Raw genomic sequence first — 21202 nt, 5'->3', positions numbered from 1 at the left:
AGATCTAGCATCTCAAAACAGGGTATCCATGAGGTCCTGTAGGTTATCAACAACAGCAGAATTGTATACAACCACAATCTGTAATCTCATGGCCCTCCATATCCCCTATCCTACCAATAACATCAAGCTGAGGAATTAACTCTAGTTCAATGAAGAGTGCAGGAGAGCATTCCAGATGTACCATGCCCATGCGCACCTAAAAATAAGTTGTCAGCATGGTGAAGCTACAAAATAGGGCTATTTGCATACCAGACGGAGCTAAGTGATCCGAAAAGCAATGAATCAGATTTAAGCTCTGCAGTCCTGCCATATCCAGTTGTGAATCCTGGTGGATAATTGAAAACTGACAGAAGGATGAGGCCCGACAAATATCTCCATCCTCAAATGATAGGAAGCCTAGCACATCAATGCAAAAGACAAGGCTGAAACATTTGCAACCATCTTCAGCCAGAAATGCGAATGGATGATCCATCTTGGTCTCTTGCTGAGATCTCCAGCATAAAGATGCCACTCTTCAGTCAATTCAATTCACTCCACGTGTTCTGAAGCAACAGCTGAAGGCCCTGGATGTTGCAAAGGCTAGGGACTCTGACAACATTCCAGCAATGGTACTGAAGATTTGTATTCCAGAATTAGCCATGTCCCTAACCGAGCTCTTCAGTACAATTGCAACATCTACCCGGTAATGTGGAAAATTGTCCAGGTATGCCTGCCCATTGAAAGCAGGATAAATCCATCTCAAGCAGTTAATGCCAGTTGTGAGCAGCACAATTGTGTTGCACTTTTCGTATCAACAGGCAAGAATTTCCAGTTCTCCAGTACTCCTCATGCTTAGCAGATGGTATAAGGACCAAAGAATGCAGATTTAAGGTTTTTGGATAAAAGATGCAAGGAGGAAAAATATGTTGTACACAGTGAGTGGTAATGACCTGGATGCCCATATGAGTGCTGGAAGCAGAAATTTCAAAAGGAAATTGGAAGAGTGAGGGAGAGGGACTAACTGGATTGCTCCGCAGACAGATGAGATAAACACAATAGGTCAAATGGCGTCCTTCTGTGTTGCGGATAACTCTACGGGCTTATTTTGATGAATTTTCATTGAAGATTGCAAAACAGTAGATAATGAGGAGGTGAATATTTAAAAATAATGAGTTGGTTGAGAAATTAAAAGCCAATGGATGAAAGAGTTTTAAGGAATTTTTAAATGAAGAGGGTGGAATGGGGAGGATGGGACTCTAGCGGCTAAATACATGGCTGTCAATAGTAGAGTGAAGAAATAAATTCAGGTTTTCGTTGGCGACGGGAACCAAAAATGGATGTTGTCTTTTTTTTTACAGCGTTAAGTAAGAAAATATTTGAGTTATTTTTCTCTTGCTAATTATCAAATTTTATTAGATTGTTGTATTTCCCTCTGAGCATCTGGATGACCCATGACTGTTTCATGACTAAAATCATAGAATGATGTAACTCAGAAGGAGGCATTTTGCCTTTTGTGCCAGGGCACACCCTTAACTAGCTATCCAATTGGTTCCACTCCTCTGCTGTTTCCTCATGGCCCTGCAGAAATTTATTTTAAAACTTATCATTAAATCTGCAGTGCTGTGCATTCCAGATCATAACTTAATGCATAAAGAGAAAAAAATGTCCCCTTATGTGACCTCAAGTTCTTTGCCAATCATCATGACAAAATATACATGGATTGGTTGGTGTGTAATATAACCTGTGCATCACCTGTATCCACAACGTGGACAAGGCCAGGTGCATTTCAGAATAATGCTAAAGGAACACTTTCCATCCAGTAATTTAAAAATATTTTTAAAAGGAGGGAAAAAAAAGATCGAAAAGAAATTAAAATAAAAACACATATTTTGTTTAAAGAAGCAGAAAGTGGGCCCAGCCTGTTTGTTTGGGCTTTAGAGTTACTTCATTTTGATAGGTTGTTCCTGTATTACATACTGTTGCTCTCTATCTGTCAACTCGACTGTCAACAATATATGCTCCTTTCCAGATCTGGATATGATTTTGAATCTTGCCTTCCATGGTAAAAAAGATCCTATTTCATGGCAGTTATAGTCTTAGCTCCATTTTGCAATGACCGCCCCCCACCTCCTTTGCCCATTGCACAAATAGTGACAGCTCTTCCACCCCCCCCCAAAAAAAAACTACCACTGAGCAAGGGAAGGATTTGAAAGAAGGTGATCAATACATTATATAATCATTTTCTCCCTCTTTCCCCATACCCCCACACTGAGCAGAAGTTGAACCAACACTTTCCATCTCCAGATATTAGATCATTCCCTGACTATGCTGCCTAGCTAACACTTAGCAGAGAATGCGGAACCCACCCCCACTGAACAGATGTAGTAGAGTTTTTCAATGACAAGAAAGCATTACATATTCCACCCACCAAGCAGAAAAAATACATCCAACACTAACTCCCATTCCCAGCATTTAGGACACAGTTACAAATCTCTCTATATACCAATATGCAATCTTGCCATCAGCTTTATTTTCAAGTTGGTTTGAAGGTTTTCTGAAGTCGCAAAGATATTGCATTTTGTAGATGTAAAGAAGATCAAACTTTGACTTGATAGAATTGCAGAAGAAATTATAAGGAATGACAAGAATAATGATATCATAAAAATTGTTTGAAAGCAACATAAAGCACACGAGGCAATAATTATTAATTCATCTCAATTTTAATGTATATGTACAATGAACATAACATTTGCAGTGAGAAAAGAGCATTCAACAAATTAAACTTGCTCCTTTTGGAATCCAACTATTATTCTATCATGTACCTTTTCCTTCCCCATGTTGGATATTCTGGGGATGAAGGACCAGCATTGCTGTTGCTATCTCTGCAATATTTAATTGTCTTTCTTCATAGGTTTTGATCAAATTCTGTTTTAAAATGTTAATTGAACCAGAATCCGATACCTTTCGATGTATGTTCCACATCTAACCTTGCCTTAGACTTGTAAACTTTGTACTCTTATCCTCCAAGTTAAAGAAATGGCAGGGGACTATATAGGTTGTTCACTTCGCTTTGTTCACCTCCATTTCAGCGGTCATGTCAAGTACTGGTATGACAATACTATAAATCTTTAAGGCTAAATTCTAAAAGCTGTTTTTAAAAAAAATAATAATATTAAGATGGCTTCAGACGGTCACCAGGTTGTCTTTTGTGGGTTTGAGAAACCAGCTTATCTCTGTGACACACTGAAAGGTAGAAAAGGCCCCTTGACATCGTCATTGTAACAATGATGATTTGCCTTTCTCCAACCAAGGGCTTGTGGCTGACCAAACCCACAGGTGGGAAAACTTAATCTGGATGGTTTATTGATTTACCTCAGCACCTAATTTGGATAGTGACATGACATTTCATGTAAGGTCACATGATAAGAAAAACAAAAAAAATTAGGAGATCTCAAACTGGCTTTCAAGAGAATTCCATCCGAGAGGGAGAGAGAGTCTTGCGAGTAAAGCCATCAGACTGCTGCAGACAGCTAAGCAGCAAACGTGTCTAACAGCAAATATCTTGAAGGAGAACAAAGGACTCGCTTCCCTCTCCACCTTCAAGATGACCTGAGAAATGCACATCTGGTCAATTATGTAAACTGCAAGAATCTTTGTAGCTTCGTATTCTGGCCAAAATATTAACTCGCCTAAGAAACATCAGGCCTGCAATGAAATAGGGACTGAGTCAGATTCCACTTTTATAATTACTGCTTTATCTTACTCTATTTAATTTTGTGTGTGTGATGGTGTAGGTGGATCAAGTGAGTGAGATATGACATTGTTTGATTCTGGAGCAAATGTGTCAGAAATTAAATAATCTTCATTTTTAAATAAAAAAAAGTTTGTTGCTGGGTTATTATAAGGTGTAAAAATGACACATCCACATCCAAAATTATTGAGCAGGGGCACAGAAAAGGAAATACTTAGTTGTCTGTGACAGATAATATCACTACTTATTGCTGAGTACAAATTGCTGTTTTAATTTACTTTTCATTCCAATCTGATTATTGTATTGGCTCCCCAGCGTCTCCTGACGCCTTTCGAATTAAATAAGTATCAACCACGCATCAGTAAATAGATGTAATTGCATATTTGACTCTCATAAAATGTGATCTGTTTTGCTGATCAGACAGCGATGTAGTAGGTTAGCATGTTTGCTGATTATCTCTAGATTGAAATGTCCAATTCATTTAGTTGATACGTATCTGAAATCTGGTTGAACTACAAAATATCTGTATCTAACATTTTTCTTCTATTTGCACTTCCTGTATCAAAATAACTTGCGGTGTAATCTAAGATAGAATTTCAATACAGATAACATTGTGAGAAGTTTTAATATAGTACTAATACCTGTGAACTAGCATTTATACAGGGTCTTTTAATGTACCGTTTTTATCCTAATATCTCGAAGCTTCTCATAACACCGTGCATTGAATGTTTTTAAGAGGCAAATGTGACATTCATTCTGTGCCGGTCATAACCCTATTAACAGAAATCCGATGTGTTGCTAGCCTAGTTTTTAGTGGCATTGATTGAGGGAGGAAAGTCAGGAAAGACAGTCGGAGAATTACCAGCTCTTCTTTGAACCATTGGACCATTAATGTTTACCTTGCATGATGTGATATTGCTTTAGTGTCTCAATTGAAGGATGGATTTTCCAACATTGCTCTTGCTCCTTCAACCTAGGTTATACAGTTAACTGCTTGTATTGGAGTCGAACCCAAAGCCATCTGACCCAGGGGCATATAGACCTAACTCTAGAATAAATCCCTAAGTCTTTGGCTCGTAAAGTTTGGGTTGTTTTTGATCAAGGGTTTCTTTTAAATTTATGATTTTCAAAATGTGTTTGCAGGGACAAATGCTGTCTCAGAATATGTTTATATACCTGTTGGATTTGACTCAGTTGAATCTGAACCTGACCATTGATTCAGAAGCTTGTGTTCAAGCTCTTTATATGAAATTTTAACTGACTTCCCTGTAATAGTGAAGAGGTGCTCGAGGAAGTGTCCTTTTTTGGATAAGTTGTTAAATGGTGCCCTCATCTACCTATTCTGGTGGACATGAAAGATTCCGCAACATTATTTAAAGAAGTCACGGATTTTTGTCAATCTCCCATTCTTGTCTCAAACTACCACCAAAACATATTCTCTGTTGGTCTAACTTTCTAAATGTTGTCTATTGGTTGCGACGTTTATTACAAAATAGTGGCCACAGTTCATAAGTGAGTAGTTGACTGTGAAGCACTTTGGAACATCCTAAAGACACAATAGGTGTTGTATAAATGCAAAGTTATTCCTTTACCTTTCACTATGTTGAATGGGAAGTTTTAAAAAATTCTTTCATGGCATGTGTGTGTCACTGGCAAAGCTAATTTTTGTTTCACGTCCCCAATTGTCCTTGAACTGAATAGTTTGATAGGCCAATTCAGAGGCAGTTAAGAGTCAACCATATTGCTGTGGACCTTGAGTCACATATAGGCCAGACCATGCAAGGTGGTAGACTTTCTTTCCTGCAGAACATTTGTGGACCCGATGGGCTTTTAGGACAATTAGTGATAGTTTCAGAATTGTACCATTACTGATCCTTCTTTCAATACCAGATTTTACAAATTGAATTTAAATTCCATTATCTGACATGGTAGGATATATAGTTTGCACATTCTCCTCGTGTCTGCGTGGGTTTCCTCCGGGTGCTCCGGTTTCCTCCCACAGTCCAAAGATGTGCGGGTTAGGTTGATTGGCCAGGTTAAAAATTGCCCCTTAGAGTTCTGGGATGTGTAGGTTAGAGGGATTAGCGGGTAAATATGTGGGGGTAGGGCCTGGGTGGGATTGTGGTCGGTGCAGACTCGATGGGCCGAATGGCCTCCTTCTGCACTGTAGGGTTTCTATGATTTCTATGATATAAATTTGCGTCCCTAATGCATTAGTCTCGGTCTATTGATTGCTAGTCTAGTGACAATACAACTATGCTACTGACTCCTCCTAATTGGGGAAGTTATAATTGAACCTTGGACTATCTGATACAGTTCCATAGTTGAACAATAATATTTCAAATTAGGAATCAATTTACCCTCTTGCCAATTGTGGAAAAGTAATTGAGTTGACTTCAATTTGGGCATGACTGGTAATCATTTCTGAATATTAGTTTATTCTTAAAAGATTAGAACAGGAATGTGTACAGGTAACATGAAAATTTATGACCATTCATGCAATTCATATAAAGTAACTGCAATAATGTTGATGATTCTCTATTGATAACTGTTACTGGAATTGTTTACCCTTGAGCTTTGGTTCCCATACAGAATGATCTTTTTAATTACGTTCCGGGGTCAGATGTGGCTTGAGTTTCCAGTTCATGGTTTAGATGGTAGAATTATTGCCTCGGCATTCTATCAAAGCGCTTCTTGCCTCCTCGAGTGATAAAATATCCCTGGTGTTACTTTTGAAATAGAGCAGGGCTGTTATACCTGGTGTCCTTGCAAATAGTTATTCTTCAATCAACATCACAAAACGGATGATCTTGCCATTATATTGTTGTTGTGGGAGCTTACTGTGTGTCATTGGTTGCCATGCTTCTTCCATTACAACCTCAAAAAGTGCTTCATTGGCTTTAAACCCTTTTGGATCATGCTATGGTTGTGGAAGGCACGATATGAACAAGAGTTTTTTTCATTGTGTAGCTCTTGAGATTAAAGCAACACTTCTCCCCTTTGTGATTCAAAAACTGGTATTTTATTGTGTTATGTATGTGTTGCCCTGAGGCTATGACTATAAACTGTGTGCATGTGACTTTGAAGCTCTTTGTAGTACAGGGTGGGGAAGAATAGCAAAAGGGAAAGTCTGACTGAATGGAGAGCAGGGAAAATTAAATGACAAGTAATTTTGGGGCAAGACCAAAGAGAATAGTAATGGGACAGGTAAAGAAACAAGAGATTTGTCTAAAAGAGTTGTGAATGGCAGGATAGCTGACATCTGAATGCAAAGTAAAGACATTAAGAAAGAAATGAGAGAGAGACCAAACCAGCAAAGAAAAATCAAAATGGGACAGAAGTTTGGATCTAAGGTTGTTGAGCTCAATGTTGAGTCCAGAAGGCTCAAGAGATGAAGTGCTCTGCATTGTGAGCAGCAAATGCCATACATTCAATTGAAATGAGTACAAGCAAATTGCTGTTTCACTTGAAAACAGTGTTTCGGGCCTTGACGGTGAGAATGGAGTCGATAAAAGATGTTCTATTTCTTCTACTTGCATGGAAAAGTGCTATACGAAAGCGGTATTGGGGTGAAAGGTGTTGGAAATTGGTGAAGGGTGATCAGTTGGATATGGAGGTGGGTGAAGGTTTCAATAAGACATTACTTTTTAAGTTGCTCCTTTCTAATATTTTGCTCCACTCTTGCCTCTAACCATAATGCTTGCGTTACTCCCACATTATTTACAAGTGAACTTTTCAAAGATTTCAAAAACATGACTCATTGAAAGAATACAGTCCAAATGGTTTAGTTACAATGGTGTGAGCCTAATTTAGGTAAATGGGGGAAAATCAGTTGTATGAACTAGAAAATTGAGTAAATCTGTACAATATTGTGGAGTAACATTTATTATGATTAGCCGACATATTTGCAAGTTCAGTTAGTTGATTTTCAAATCAGCTTGATGCTCTTGATGTAGTCTGCACATATCAATGGCATTTTTTTTTGTGGATTTCATAAGGGGTGCAAGTTATTTTCTCTCAGTATCTGGTGAAGATCTGTTGATCCACATTAGTTACTTTCAGTCCCTGAAACAGAACTTTTTGTTTAAATTTATTTTTATTGAAAGTTATCTTTTGTTTCTTTTGGGATCTAGCCATGGGTTGTGGATTACTGGATTGTTGGGGTTGGGATCAGCCTCAATAATTGAGACTACTTTCTTTTTCATTTTATTTTTGAGGACCTTTTGGAATTTTTGCCGTGCAAATGCATATAGTAGAGGGTGGAATACAGTTGTTCCATAAGCCATGATTAGAAAGCACAGTCTTAATTTTATCATTACATCATCTAGACCTTTATACAATATAACAGTATTTAAAACTGATATAGGTGTCCAGCAAATAAGAAAAGTTGAAATAATTAAAAGCGACATTCGGAAAACCCTTTTTTGTCGTTCCCGCCTTTCACGGTGGCGCTTAACCGCCCTTCTTAGGGCAATTATTACTGAGACTGAAGTTCTGACTCCTAGTATTACATTGTGTCCTCTGTTGCTTTCTGATTGATTAGTATTCTCATGTTGTATAGTTAGTGGCCTGGTCTTTTTCCCCTTTGTTTTTTTCTGCCTAGTTGAAAATCGTGAGCCTATTCGGATGTTCAGTGCTTGAAGTATTTTCCTGTAGGTTATCAACATTACAATAGCAGTGAAAATAAAGATAGGAATCTGCATTAGAAGGTGATAATATATTCCCAATTCATTGTGGTATTCATTCACACCAATGCACAAGAGTGTATTATTTTGCCAGGTGTTTTCATTGCTCTGTAGACTGAAAAAGCTGACTTCAATAAAAGGAATTGTAAATGCGGAAAGGGACACAATCCACACTGATGTTAGTAATGTTATTGCTCTGCTCATGGTCAAAATCCGATTGGCTGGCTTAACCGAAATGTCATAACGATCCAGAGTGATTGCAAGAACGTTTACTGCTGTTGCTACACTAGCAAAAGAAATACAAGCTTCATGGAAATTGCAAATCAAAGCCGTTTTGCTTTCTAGTGAAATAAGTGTGACAATTATTGTAAGGGGAATGCATCCAACACATATAACAACATCCAGTATGTGCAAATTCATAGTGATAATATTACTGACTGAATTAATCAGGTTTGACTTCATACAGTAAAGTACCAATACTGTCAAGTTGCTGCTCAGTCCTAACACAATTTCTAGTAAGAAAAATCCAGTAAGTGATGCCTGAAAACTTGCTGGATAGGGAAGAGTCCAATATGCATTGCCGTTGATATTATAAATCTCATCTCGAACTGTCAAATTTATTTCTGACTGCATGGTGACTTGTAAAATAAGATGAAGACACATTCTTTGTAGATGATGATTTTGATCATTCCTGAAAATGTAAACAAGAATTTTAAGCTCTACTGTTTTTTGTTTTTAAAAAATAGTCATGCTGTTGAAACTTCTTGCACTCATCAGGACCAATTCACAAGAATACCATTTATCAGAGGGAACAACAATTTATACTGCTTGGAAGAGGGTGCTGGTTGGCTGGAAAATGGGCTCTATTGGTAGAGGCATTCATGTGGAGAATGCACCAGGGAAAAGTTAACTGCCAAGCTTTTGTTTGAATTCAAACCACGCAGGTCAACCGTGATTGGTTTACACATTGCTATAAGGAATTATCCAGGGACTGGTCGTCCCTCGAGCTTTTATTCAATTGAAAAAGATACAATGCGTGGTACAATTCTTTCTGCAAAGTACAGGGTCCCATGTGTGAGTATATGTAGCTTCTTACACACACAGGTGAGCCACATTCTGAACATGACTGATTATCTTAAATTGGTTGGCAGTGTACTTCTCAGCACGGTTTGGATCGTTTCGCAAGTGCTGCCCAGTCACAGAATCACTTGTAATGTCTGACACCTCGGTTGTGAGTTTTGCAAGCATGGGCTAGTTGAGTGCGGTCAGTACTTTGCCTGTTGCGAGTAGCCAAAGAGATATGTTGTTTTGTATGATCCACCAATGGTTGGATCACACCAGTGCTGAAATTCATATCCTATATTACTCGTTTGTGAGGTAGGTCGAATGTCTTTTTGGCTTGATGGCATTTAATCTATTCAAGGCTGAGTTGGATGGGCAAAAGGAAGGTCGAGTCAAGACCACAGTAAGATCAGCAATGATCTTATTGAATGGCAGAACAGGCCCAAAGGGCCAAATGACCTACTCCTGCTCTTATGTCCTATGTTAAAATATTTACTTAAAATGTTTTCATGAAAAAAATAATTCTCTAGGCAATTCTTTTGTTGCCAAAATGGTCAAATGTACCATATTAGATTGCCTGATCCATGGAAATTAGCTGGTACTTCGGTTAGCTAATCTCAGCAGTGGTGACCACGGTGGCACAGTAGTTAGCACTGCTGCCTCACAACGGCAGGGACCTGGGTTCGATTCCTGGCTTGAGTCACTGTCTGTGGAGTCTACACGTTCTCCCCATGTCTGCGCGAGTTTCGTCTGGGTGCTCCCGTTTCCTCGCACAGTCCAAAAGACATGCTGGATAGGTGCATTGGCCATGCTAAATTCTCCCTCAGTGTACCTGAACAGGCACCAGAATATGGTGACTGGGGGATTTTCACAGTAACTATGTTGCAGTGTTGATGTAAGCCTACTTGTGATACTAATAAATAAACTTTAAAATTGTGTATCTGGGATGGGAAAGGAAACAATTGGCGAGAGATACTGTTCTTTATTGCTATCCAATTGCACCTTCAGGAATTAAATGTGCAAGTATAAGCAACTGTATAAAAAACAAAATGACGTAGTTTGGAATTGCCGGAATAATGTTTAAAGGTGTCATGCTGCTGCCCTCTTCTGGCCATATTTGGTCAGCAACATGCAAGTTGGAAGATGTACATTAATCACAAATAGAAAAAAATGCTGCAATGATGATGAAAGAATTGCAAAAAACAAATCAACATTGTGGGTTACTTATTTGAACTCTTTTTTAACATCATAAATATTTGCACTTAATATTTGAATTAGGCACAGGTGTGTATTGACATAAGTAATCCAGGCAAGTAAACAAATAAGCTGTTTGGCTTGGTATGGGAAAGGGTTTCAGACAAATGCTTGGAAAGTTGTTCATGTGTTTACATGGTTCATATATGAATGAATAATAAGTGTACACCATCATCTATTTTTAATGTTGTTAATTAAAATCCAGGACTCTCATCCGGCCTCTTCCTCTTGCTCTTTAGTAACCATGATGTATGCATTCACCAGTTAATATAGATACAAGTGGGAGGATTTGGAGTTGATGGTTTCAGTAAAACAAAATGCAATGTGTTTACTCAGTGGTCTGGATTTTGCAAACAGCAAAATGTGCTTGCCACTGACCTCAGGAAATGATGCCTGTAAAGATATTGCGACATGTGTGCCATGGATTTCCATTTTTCTTTAAATCTGGTACCAAGTCAAGGGAATCTCCGGATGTCCAGCTAAAGTGATTTCATCAAGCAGTATAGGTAGTCAATCACATTGAAGAATTCTCATTGACAGCAAACCAGGAAGTAAAATGTATTGATCATCCATCACCTTTTAGTAATCTTAGAGAATGAAATAAAGATTTGGACATACACATTAGAAGCTGAAATATCACACTTTTAAAAAAAAAACTTTGTATTAAAGCTTATTAGATTAATACTATGGAATTATTATCATAATAGAAAAAAATGACATTACACATTTAAATTAGTTTGCTAGGCCAGCGAGTTTCTTCAATACTTCTGACTTTGTATACTGCTGAAAACACAGTTACACCTCGTTACCAAGACATAACTGTTGTGTGGTGGTGGGGGGGGGGGGGGGGGGGGGGGGTTGGGATAACAGCAATGTTACAGCATAAAAGGAGAAATCCTGATAATTTCAGTGATTTCTTTTAAAAAAAAGTGTCATAAGCAGTGACTTCAGTTTATCCTGTGGAGGACCAGGGAATCGTTGACAATTATTTGTGGATTTTTGTATTAAATTGTTTAAGTGTGGATGGCAGTAGTTTGTGTCACTTACATGGCTGGAATTATGGCAAACAATGACAATTTGCTATCTTCACAACTGAAAAGTTTGTGTTTACATTTTCTCTTTCACTTTTCCTTCATAACTCTGACCTAGAATTTAAATCTCCCTCACTCATGTTTGTGATTAACCCACATGCCTTCTTGCACGAGTTTCTAAAGAATCCATTTTCCTCTGCATCATTTACATTCACACCTCTCCTTTTGTGTGGTTTTAAGTTCTAACCTCAGTTCTACTGCAAGAAAAATCTGCAGTGTTTCTGGGAGGTAAGCTACTTCGACCATTTTCTGTGTTCACTTTGTTTTCAGATCTCTCCATGGCCTCGACTCTCCATACCTCTGAACTTCTCCAGCTCCACAACTCTTCCAAAATATTCCTACAAGCCTGGTCTCTAACATTTTAATTGCTTCACCATTGGTGGCTGTGCTTTCAGCTGCCAAAGTCCTAATTTCTGGAATTCCCCTTCTAAACCTCTTTCCCTCCCTACCTCTTTGATCAAGCTTCTGGTCACCTGGCCTTAATATCTCCTTTTAGTTGCTCGGTAGCACATTTTTGTTTGATAATGCTCAAGTGAAGTGCCTAGGGAGGTTTTACTGTATTTGTACTGCTGAGGTATATTGCTACGCAGGAGGGAGAATCAGTATTACATTGGGAATCCACAACTGGGATTTGAGCAAACCAGGAAGTACAATGTATCGATCTTCCATCACTGTGTAGAAATCTTAGAGAGTGAAATATACATTAGAAGCTGAAATATAATTTTAAAAATTCTTAAAATTTATTATATTAAATCTGTGGAATTCTTATCATAATGGAAAAAATTGACATTGCGTAGATATAAAATTAGTTTTCCAGGCCACTGTATTTCCTTTTGTGTAATGTCAAGAGGGAAAAATTACCTGCAGCTAACATGAAATTTTTGAAGTAGCCATGAAAACTGCCGCCTAACATGCAGCTGAACTAATTAACCTTGCTGGAATTAGTATTCCCATCAGATATTTGAAACCCTATTGGATTCTTGTAAATCTCGGTACAATTTATATTTGATGTGAATGATCTTGAAATAACATTGTATGAAATTAATTTTCAGTGAGTAACTCCTGAACTGTATCATATCTGCACCATAAATTGATGGGGAATTACTTTAGAACAGATGAAGGTTAATCATGGCCTAAATTGTGTCCAGCGGAGCAATTTGCACCTAACAATAGTACAAAGAGAAAATTTGTTCCAGACATAGATATCTGGAAGATGGCTATTCCAGGAAGAGTTAAAATGTTTTGTTTTTTAATTTTCAGGATTATTTGGGCACAGACCCAGAAAAAAACTGTTGAGAAGTTAACTAACCTAAAAATATATTTTGAAGAATTGTCTTTGCAGTATATTTTTAATAGCAAATAATTTATTTTGTGACTTACCTTTTCCCTAGATTTTTCTGTAGCTTCTGAGACCAATCTGATGAGCAATGTCATAAAATTAAAATGGAATACTTCATTTGGCATCATCATTGTTGTAATATGGCATCTGACTTTGGACCCAAAGCTCAACTATTTGTATCCCATCCATTGTATCCATTTAACTATGAGACTCTTAATTTATGTTTTGAAAAGTTGTTCTGGTCACTTCTTCAGTTAATAGTATAACTGCCAATGTATTAGTGATTCAGCCATTGAAGAAATATAAACTGCACTTTCAACACAGATGCCGTGTGCCATTTCCATTTCTGTCAGATTTCAGCATCTTTGTTAAGTTCTTTTTAATTTCAGTAATGTTCAATGTTAATAAATTCCAAAATATGCTGTGTATTAAATACTAATCATACACTTCTAATAATAACATCTATGCACTCCTTTGAGATTCTTCAGTTGCTGAATATAAATGTTCTTTCTCTCTAATGAGAATTGAAAGTAGTTTGCATAATTAGGATGCAAAATTAGTTTATCTAGAACAAAACATGGACTGGGTTACATGGAACTAAATTAGCTGTTTGAGTTGCCGTTTTCCAGATTCTGTTCTTGTTTCTCAAGTTTTCAGTTTTTAATATCTCCTCAAGGGAGTTCCCATAACACTTCAGTAAAATGGTAGCGAGGAGCATAGAAGAATCTGACAGTCTTAATGCCTTTTCAAAGTCAAACTAGATGATAGATGATTTCAAATTGTATTAGGTTTCTTCATAATATCAGAATATTCCATATGTTTTCAAATAATCTGGGCCATTTATGCGACCCTCTTCAGCTGATAACACGTGCCTGATATCAGTGATGGGGTTTTTGAATTTCTGCTGCAGCCTATAGGTGTATTCATAAATATTGTGTCCTTCTGCGTAGTTTAGTTTTCAACTTTCCTACAAAAATGAGAGAACAATTTTGGTCAAATAATGTTCTGTATACCTAACGCAACAAAGGTTGCCTGTTAAAGTTTCTGGTGTACATTTTCAGACTAAGAGATTGTTAAACCCACACTAAATTAAATTCCCCATTCCTAGATGACTTCTTTGCATGTTGGCTATCTTATTTTGAAAACATCTGAAATTTTAAAAAGGTAAGTTTGTGAATTGTTTTGGAGGGTGCTAAGTTTTATATAAAAATCATCATCATTATTTTCCATTCGGTATTATTGTGTTGGACTTGCATGTAATCTTGTGACGTGACAGCTGTAACACCAGTATGCTTAGACATTTTGGCCAGGATTTCCCACTCTCTCCCTCAACACCCCCTCCCCTGAGGCGTGTTTTTCAACAATGAAGGCAACAAGCCATTGGCTGCCAGCTGGATCTACCTTTCCCACCAAAATCGATGGCCCTTTGTGTGGGAACTTGGCAGGACAGGAAAATCACGCCGGCAGGAAGGGCTGGAAAATCCTGCCCAAACTAGTAAGCAGCAGTTCAAAGAATTTGAATCCTGATTTTTCACTAAACTTCATACTTGGCGTTGTTCAATAAACTGGTTTGCCAGCCTTGTCTAAGTGTCCTAGGAAACCTTATCACCTGTGTGCCTACAAACATGTTATTTGAGGAGCGACATGAATACATTGCAAGATCTGTGCATTATTAGAATACTAGCCTCCTGACTGAGAAAGAACTTTGGATATAGCAGGGTAAATTAGGAAGGAGGCAAAGCAAGAATGAAGTGGTAAGTTCTATCAATAAAACATGCATAATTCTGGCAGAAGAATAATAATTTAAAATCTTAGTGAAACTATGATTTGCAGAGTATAAAACAGTAAAATTATGTTGTATGAATAGAAGTAATTTTGTGAATGTAAATAAATTTTATATTATGCGACACAATGCATGCAAATAAGATGAGTTCAAAATTGTGATGTTGAATATTTTTGTAAATTAATTGTCAAAGATAATTCAGTAAACTTAATATTACAAGGATATGAAGAATAAAATGAAATAGAAACTATTATAATGTCAGATGATAAAATGTAACATTAACAGCTTGGACCAGAATTGCTAATTTCCTTTGTATAGTGGACAAAATCAATGTGACAGATCTAGGATTGTAATTAATCCAAAACTGTCATTTAAGTAAAGATAATACAGATAATTTATCCAAATAAAACTGAGGTAGAGGAAATCGAAATATTCTTGTATGGAAATCTTCCCCCAGGCCGATATGCAAAATGTGTTTTCCAAAAAAAAAATGCTTTACTGTCTAGCCATTTAAACAGTTGTTCAAATTGGCAAAAGTCAATCATAGCTCCTTCAACTTGTTACCAAAGCTCATTGTAATTGCTTTGCAGGTATAATGCTCCATTGTTAGAAAACAATATTTAATTGCACTTCTACTTGGGAATGTTCATTTTATTGACATCGATAAAAGTATTGGTATCCTTTCTAATTTACTACTTGGAGCTTGGTTATATAATGAAGAGTAAAATTGTCATAAATTATCTTTTGGTATTGTATTCATGAAATATTTATCAGAAACATTAACTCTTAATACAAGCTAGTTCAAATGTTAGCACCAAATTGTGCGTCCTTAGCTACTTTGATAACATAGAAAATTAAAGGAATCTTACCTTAGCTGAACACCAAAAACATTCTGTATGCACAATCCTTTTGTTAGCAGAGTACAACATGAAGACGCTCATCAGAGCTGTTTTTGAAGCTGATCCTTTCAACAAAACCAGCTTTCTATTGCTATTATTTTAGCATATAATATTGACGAGTTTGTGAGCCTATAACAGTAGGTTGCTGTTGCTTCTCTAAACTAAGCAATCAATAAGCTTCTGAAAATGTCCAGTGAAAGTAGCATGCTGCAGCCTTCTGTCTCTGGAGATCACATTCAGATTTAGCCCGTTTGGAGTGGTAAGGCAGCATGAAGTAATTGTGGGCGGCATTCATCGGATGACAGCTTGACTCATTGCTTCTCTTTACTGCAGAGAATTGCAGTGTATGCATTTGTTTTGATTTGCTAAGCATAATGGATTTGTCCAATTCTTTGTGCAAAGGGGTGTATTTTCTTTCCCCAAGTTCAATAAATATTTGGTTTGTTAACTAAGAATGTTTAAAAAACAAATACATTTGGGGTTCAATTGACCTAATCTAGAGAGAAAAATATCAGCTGCATCGATGGGCAAGTATTTGAAAAATAAATCTATCACTAAAATTTGATTGACTTCCTTTTGAAATTAAAGCTGTTTTTAAGCTAATTAAATATTGTGACCAAGTGTGGCTCACCTTCCTTTCACAGTTACATCTTTACAACAAAATTATATATCTTGTCTGGGAGACGGTAATTATTTTATTGATGACCATTTCATCAATAATTTAGCCTCGTTGTCTAGTTACATAAAATATTTTGTACATTTGCCACATCTCAGGAGAGGAGATCTGCACACACTGTATTTGGCAATTGAAGATAATTATTTCTTGTCCCTTTACCAAGTGAAATCATGAGTATAAGTTTTATCTGATAGCATGAGATGAAAATATTAATGATTGGTAACATTCAGAGCATTAATACCTACTGTAAGTCATTGATCTTAAATTTGAACATTATATGGTATGCACAAAGCAAAGTAAACACAGAAAAAATCAAGTTTAATTTTATTTTTAAAGGAATTTTAAGATAAATTAGAGAATTATTATTTAGTTATTCTGTGAAAGATTGATAAATAAGTGTTGTATTTCCAGAAATTAGCCTGTCTTTTTAAAGAAAAGCAATGATTTTTCAGGTTTAAACATAGCAATTGATGACTTGATTTGTATTTGACCTGTACTGAAGCAGTGATGCGTCAAACATTGATGTTGCCCTGCCAAAATTAGATGGTCATGTTAAAAGGATGAGGTCTGGACCTCTGGGGACATTATTAACCATGAATGGCTTACAGACTGGTTGATGGATTGGGCTGACACAAGGCAGGTGAAATTCATTGCAGAAAAGTATTGAGGTTACATATCTTTTAGTATTTGCAGTACAGGAGGAGGCCCAAGAGTTAAAGTTTATTTATTAGTCACAAGTAAGGCTTACATTAACACTGCAATGAAGTTACTGTGAAATTCCCCTCGTCGCCACAGTCCGGTGCCTGTTTGGGTCAATGCTTCTAACCAGCACATCTTTCAGAATGTGGGAGGAAACTGCAGCACCCGGAGGAAACCCACACAGACATGGGGAGAACATGCAAACTCCACACAGACAGTGACCCAAGCTGGGAATTGAACCCAGGCCCCTGGCGCTGTGAAGCAGCAGTGCTAACCACTGTGCCGCGTTGAGGTCCATGCTGGTGTTTATCCTCCACATGAACCATCTCCCAATTCTTTTCATCTAACCCCATCAACAAATCCAAATGCTCTTTTCTCCCTTATGCTTATCTAGCTGCCCCTTAGTCACCTCAACTACTTCCTGCAGCAGCAAGTTACACCTTGTAAACCACTCTCTGGGTAAGGAAGTTTCTCCTAAATTTCTTCTTGGATATTTTAGTGATTATCTTAAACTAATGACCAAAACTTTGGTCTCCCCTGCAAGTGGAAACATCTTTGCATCTAATCTATCAACCCTTTCATAACTTTAAAGACCCCATCAAGTCACTTTTGTTTCTCTCTTTGAAAGTGAAAAGAGCCTCAACCTGTTCACAGTTTCCTGATACGGAGGCACATTGCAGCAATGCCATTTTATTTGATGCCTGAGCTACAATATAAATACCTGATTTTAAAAAAAATTAAGGGTGGATAAACATAATTCGTGTGAAATAAAAACAGAAAATTCCAGAAGCACTCAGCAGGCTGGGTAGCATCTGTAGAGATAGAAAAGGTGTTAATTTTTCAGGTCAATGACTTTTCATTAGAATCTGCAGATTCTTGGAGAAGAATAGCTTTTAAGCAGTCACACAACAAAGGCAGAGTTGTGGATGGAAAGCACAAAGGGGAATTGTCTGTAATACCCTGAAGGCAGGAATGATTAAATAGTAAAACCGTACTAGGACACGATCCCATATTGCGATATTACCCTGTAAACAAAAGGTAGTCCAGAATAGATGTGCAGCAGAATAAGAGGTGAAGAAAACTGGCATCTCTGCTAAAGTGGTGAGGGTTGTCACGCCTTGAGAATGTGGAGGAAGAAAGACAGGTACCGATGGAGGATGCCTACCCCAAGCAACAATGCACACATTCTCCATTCCTCGGATGGAATTTTCTAGTTATTTGTCTAAGTGTGGTGGTGGGTGGTTCTGGTGGTGCCCTTCCCGCTGGCTGGAATGACAGGAATTTGCACCCCATTTTGCGGTTGAAATATGCACAGGTGAGTATCTCTCTGAAACACCTCAGGGGTTTGGAGCTGAGTTGTCTGTCAGCTGGTGGGTTCGAATGTCCTAAAACCATATTTAAACACCAGTCCAACACATTTTTGTATCACACTTTCCAGGCCACCTGTCTTCACGAGACTGTTAAAGGTGGCATCCAGCCAGAAGCAAAAGGCCTGAAGAAGGTGGCAGCACCCCCCTTCAACCACCAAGCTCTTGAGACCTTGATCCAAGGACTTCGGACGTAAAGTGTGTCCTATGCCTGTGGGGTGGCTTCAAGAAGCACCTGAATCGCACCTCATTTGCCAGCCTGGCTGGCAACTGTGGCAGAAGCACCACACAGTGGCAGAGTCAGTCTCCTTTTGGCTCCGTCCAGTATCAAACGTGCATCCAGTGCTCTCTTCACAGATATCTCTCATCCATCAATGGGGACGGATACCAACACTCTTCTCTTGTGGACAGTTGCATATCACCACCATCCCATTTATCAAGCTGCTCCATCATGGAGAGCTTGTGCCAGTAAGTCTTGTCAGATTTGTGCTCAGTCCTGGACTCCACAACCCACACCCTGGTGGGCACCATCAGGATGTAGGCAACATGGGGACGAGGCAGCTTGGCCTCCGTCCAGGTGCACCATCTTGCAGCAGGCAGCCTGGGGTGCTGACTGTCGGTAGGATACCCTGAGGGCTAATACTTTTCGAACACTCCCAAGGATGCGAGGCTACCTCTGCCTGTACCCGCCCGCGCTCCAGTAACACAGACTACTGAGGGTGCTTCTGCCCTGAGCAGGAGACCCTTATCAGGCGGGGCCCTCCAGGCCTTGAGCTACTGGAGGGCAGCTGCCAAGGTCATCATAGGCATCAGACATAGCAATTAGCAGGCTGCCTCCACCTCTGCTGCAGACGTCAGGACTGCACTGAGGCATAGCGGCAGGGTTAAAAAGTTTCAAAAAATTTTGATGTCACTTCTGGTTCATTGGTGTGCTATTGGGGGTGCTATCACTAAATAAATTGCACTTTTTTGTTGTCATTGATGGATATGTGAATGTTTTAGTCAACTGAAGGCATTGTGAATTTGCATTTTGGAATTCTCTTGCATCAAGGTTTAGCCATCCTCCTGCTCAGATATCCATTCCAATGACATGAAACTCAGTGAAACTAGTTTCCGGATCCTTTAAAAGTTTATTAGTGAAACAAGTAGGCTTACATTAACACTGCAATGAAGTTACTGTGAAAATTCTCTAGTCACTATGCTCCTATGCCTGTTTGGGTACATTGAGGGAGAATTTAGGATGGCCAATGCACCTAACCAGCACATCTTTTGGACTGAGAGGAGAAACCCGAGAATCGAAGCCGGGTCCCTGGAGCTGTGAGGCAACAGTGCTAACCACTGTGTAGGAAAAATGTAGCATATGTGATGTATGAGTTCTTGGAACAAGCACAGACATGTCTGGCACTGCATCTCATTGATTTGTAAGTAGGATACTCTTTGACTATAAATGCTTGATCTGACGAGTCACCTCCACTATCTGGGCCTTTCCTACTCTCTTTCCTGTTCATGCTCTGGCTCCGCTTGGCCATGTCCCCAGCTGATGCCTCCTGCTGGAACTGCACATGGTGACACCTCTCCCTCCTTCGCCACCCCCATTGAATGAGGACTCTGAGTATTTAGCCCTGGATATATTTGTCCTTTTGCTTTCTGTCTGAAATGAAACATTGAAGACAACAATGAATAAAGAGTGCAAAAAGGGAAGCTCTCCCTATGGGAATTGTCCAGGCTCCACAACATTGTGCCTGATGCAGCCTTGCTCCTGAGATGCTCACACACGTTGAGGTGAGCAACATTCCATTCCAGAAATGTGACATCTGGAGCCTTCTGTGGGATTATAAAGTGTGAAATGATTAAACCAAAGTAGCCCTGCTCTCCATTCTTTGACGTGGCATACTGATGACCTTTCAGTTGCTCATGGTCAATGAGTGGAAGCAGTTTGGCTAATGATGAATGGTATTCATTGTGAACCCATGACTACCCTTCATTGATGGGATGCCAGACATGATGTAGCTGTGCCCCCTTCACTCTTGCCTTCATTCTCCAAGGCTGCGTTCCTACCTTATACTCTACCGTTGTTGAGACTTTGATGTGAAGCTTGAGTTCTGTCTATCCCTTTAACAGCACTGAAGGAAATGATTGGCTTACAGTTGCTTCCTAGGCATTGAGACCCCTCTCCTTTATAACTGACCTGGATCTGTCTACTGTGGCGGCACCAACAAGTAACTGTGCACCCCAAGAAGTAGCCCCATGGTCTAGCTTAGCAGTGCCTCATACCTCTCTCTGAGAGAACTGATGTTATTTTTGTTTTTGCTGGATGCCACTGTTCAGGCACTTCAAACTTGTGCTGCTACATCTCAAACAGAGTTCGATGTTCTCTCCCTCACTGTCTGCGCACCTCCAATTTACCTGGAACCTCATGATATGAAGGTAGATCTACCTCCTGATATTCTCCAGCCTCCCCCAATAATACTGCACCCCATCATTGTCCCTCGCTGCAGCTGGATTACACTATGCTCCCACTGATTGTTACTTCTGCACTGTCTCCTGTCTCTTGACTGTGAGGTCCACATAGCCCCTGGTCTATCTGTCATCTCTGACTCGTTTCCTTGTAGCAACA

At 38.7% G+C, this 21202-nt stretch overlaps 2 protein-coding genes across 2 annotated transcripts in view; one reads left to right on the top strand and one right to left on the bottom strand.

Annotated features, from left to right (window-relative positions):
- cog5 (component of oligomeric golgi complex 5) overlaps positions 1-21202 on the top strand; it is a 99914-nt gene that overhangs the window by 18388 nt on the left and 60324 nt on the right. The window lies entirely within an intron of this gene.
- gpr22a (G protein-coupled receptor 22a) lies at positions 7837-9078 on the bottom strand. The gene has a single exon (XM_078235501.1). The coding sequence runs from the start codon at positions 9076-9078 to the stop codon at positions 7837-7839; it is 1242 nt and encodes a 413-aa protein (XP_078091627.1).

This window comes from Mustelus asterias, chromosome 19 (genome assembly GCF_964213995.1).
Source record: "Mustelus asterias chromosome 19, sMusAst1.hap1.1, whole genome shotgun sequence".
In the NCBI taxonomy this organism is placed as follows: domain Eukaryota; kingdom Metazoa; phylum Chordata; class Chondrichthyes; order Carcharhiniformes; family Triakidae; genus Mustelus; species Mustelus asterias.
The sequence above is the reverse complement of the archived record's forward strand: the minus strand, read 5'-3'. Positions and strand labels throughout refer to the sequence as shown.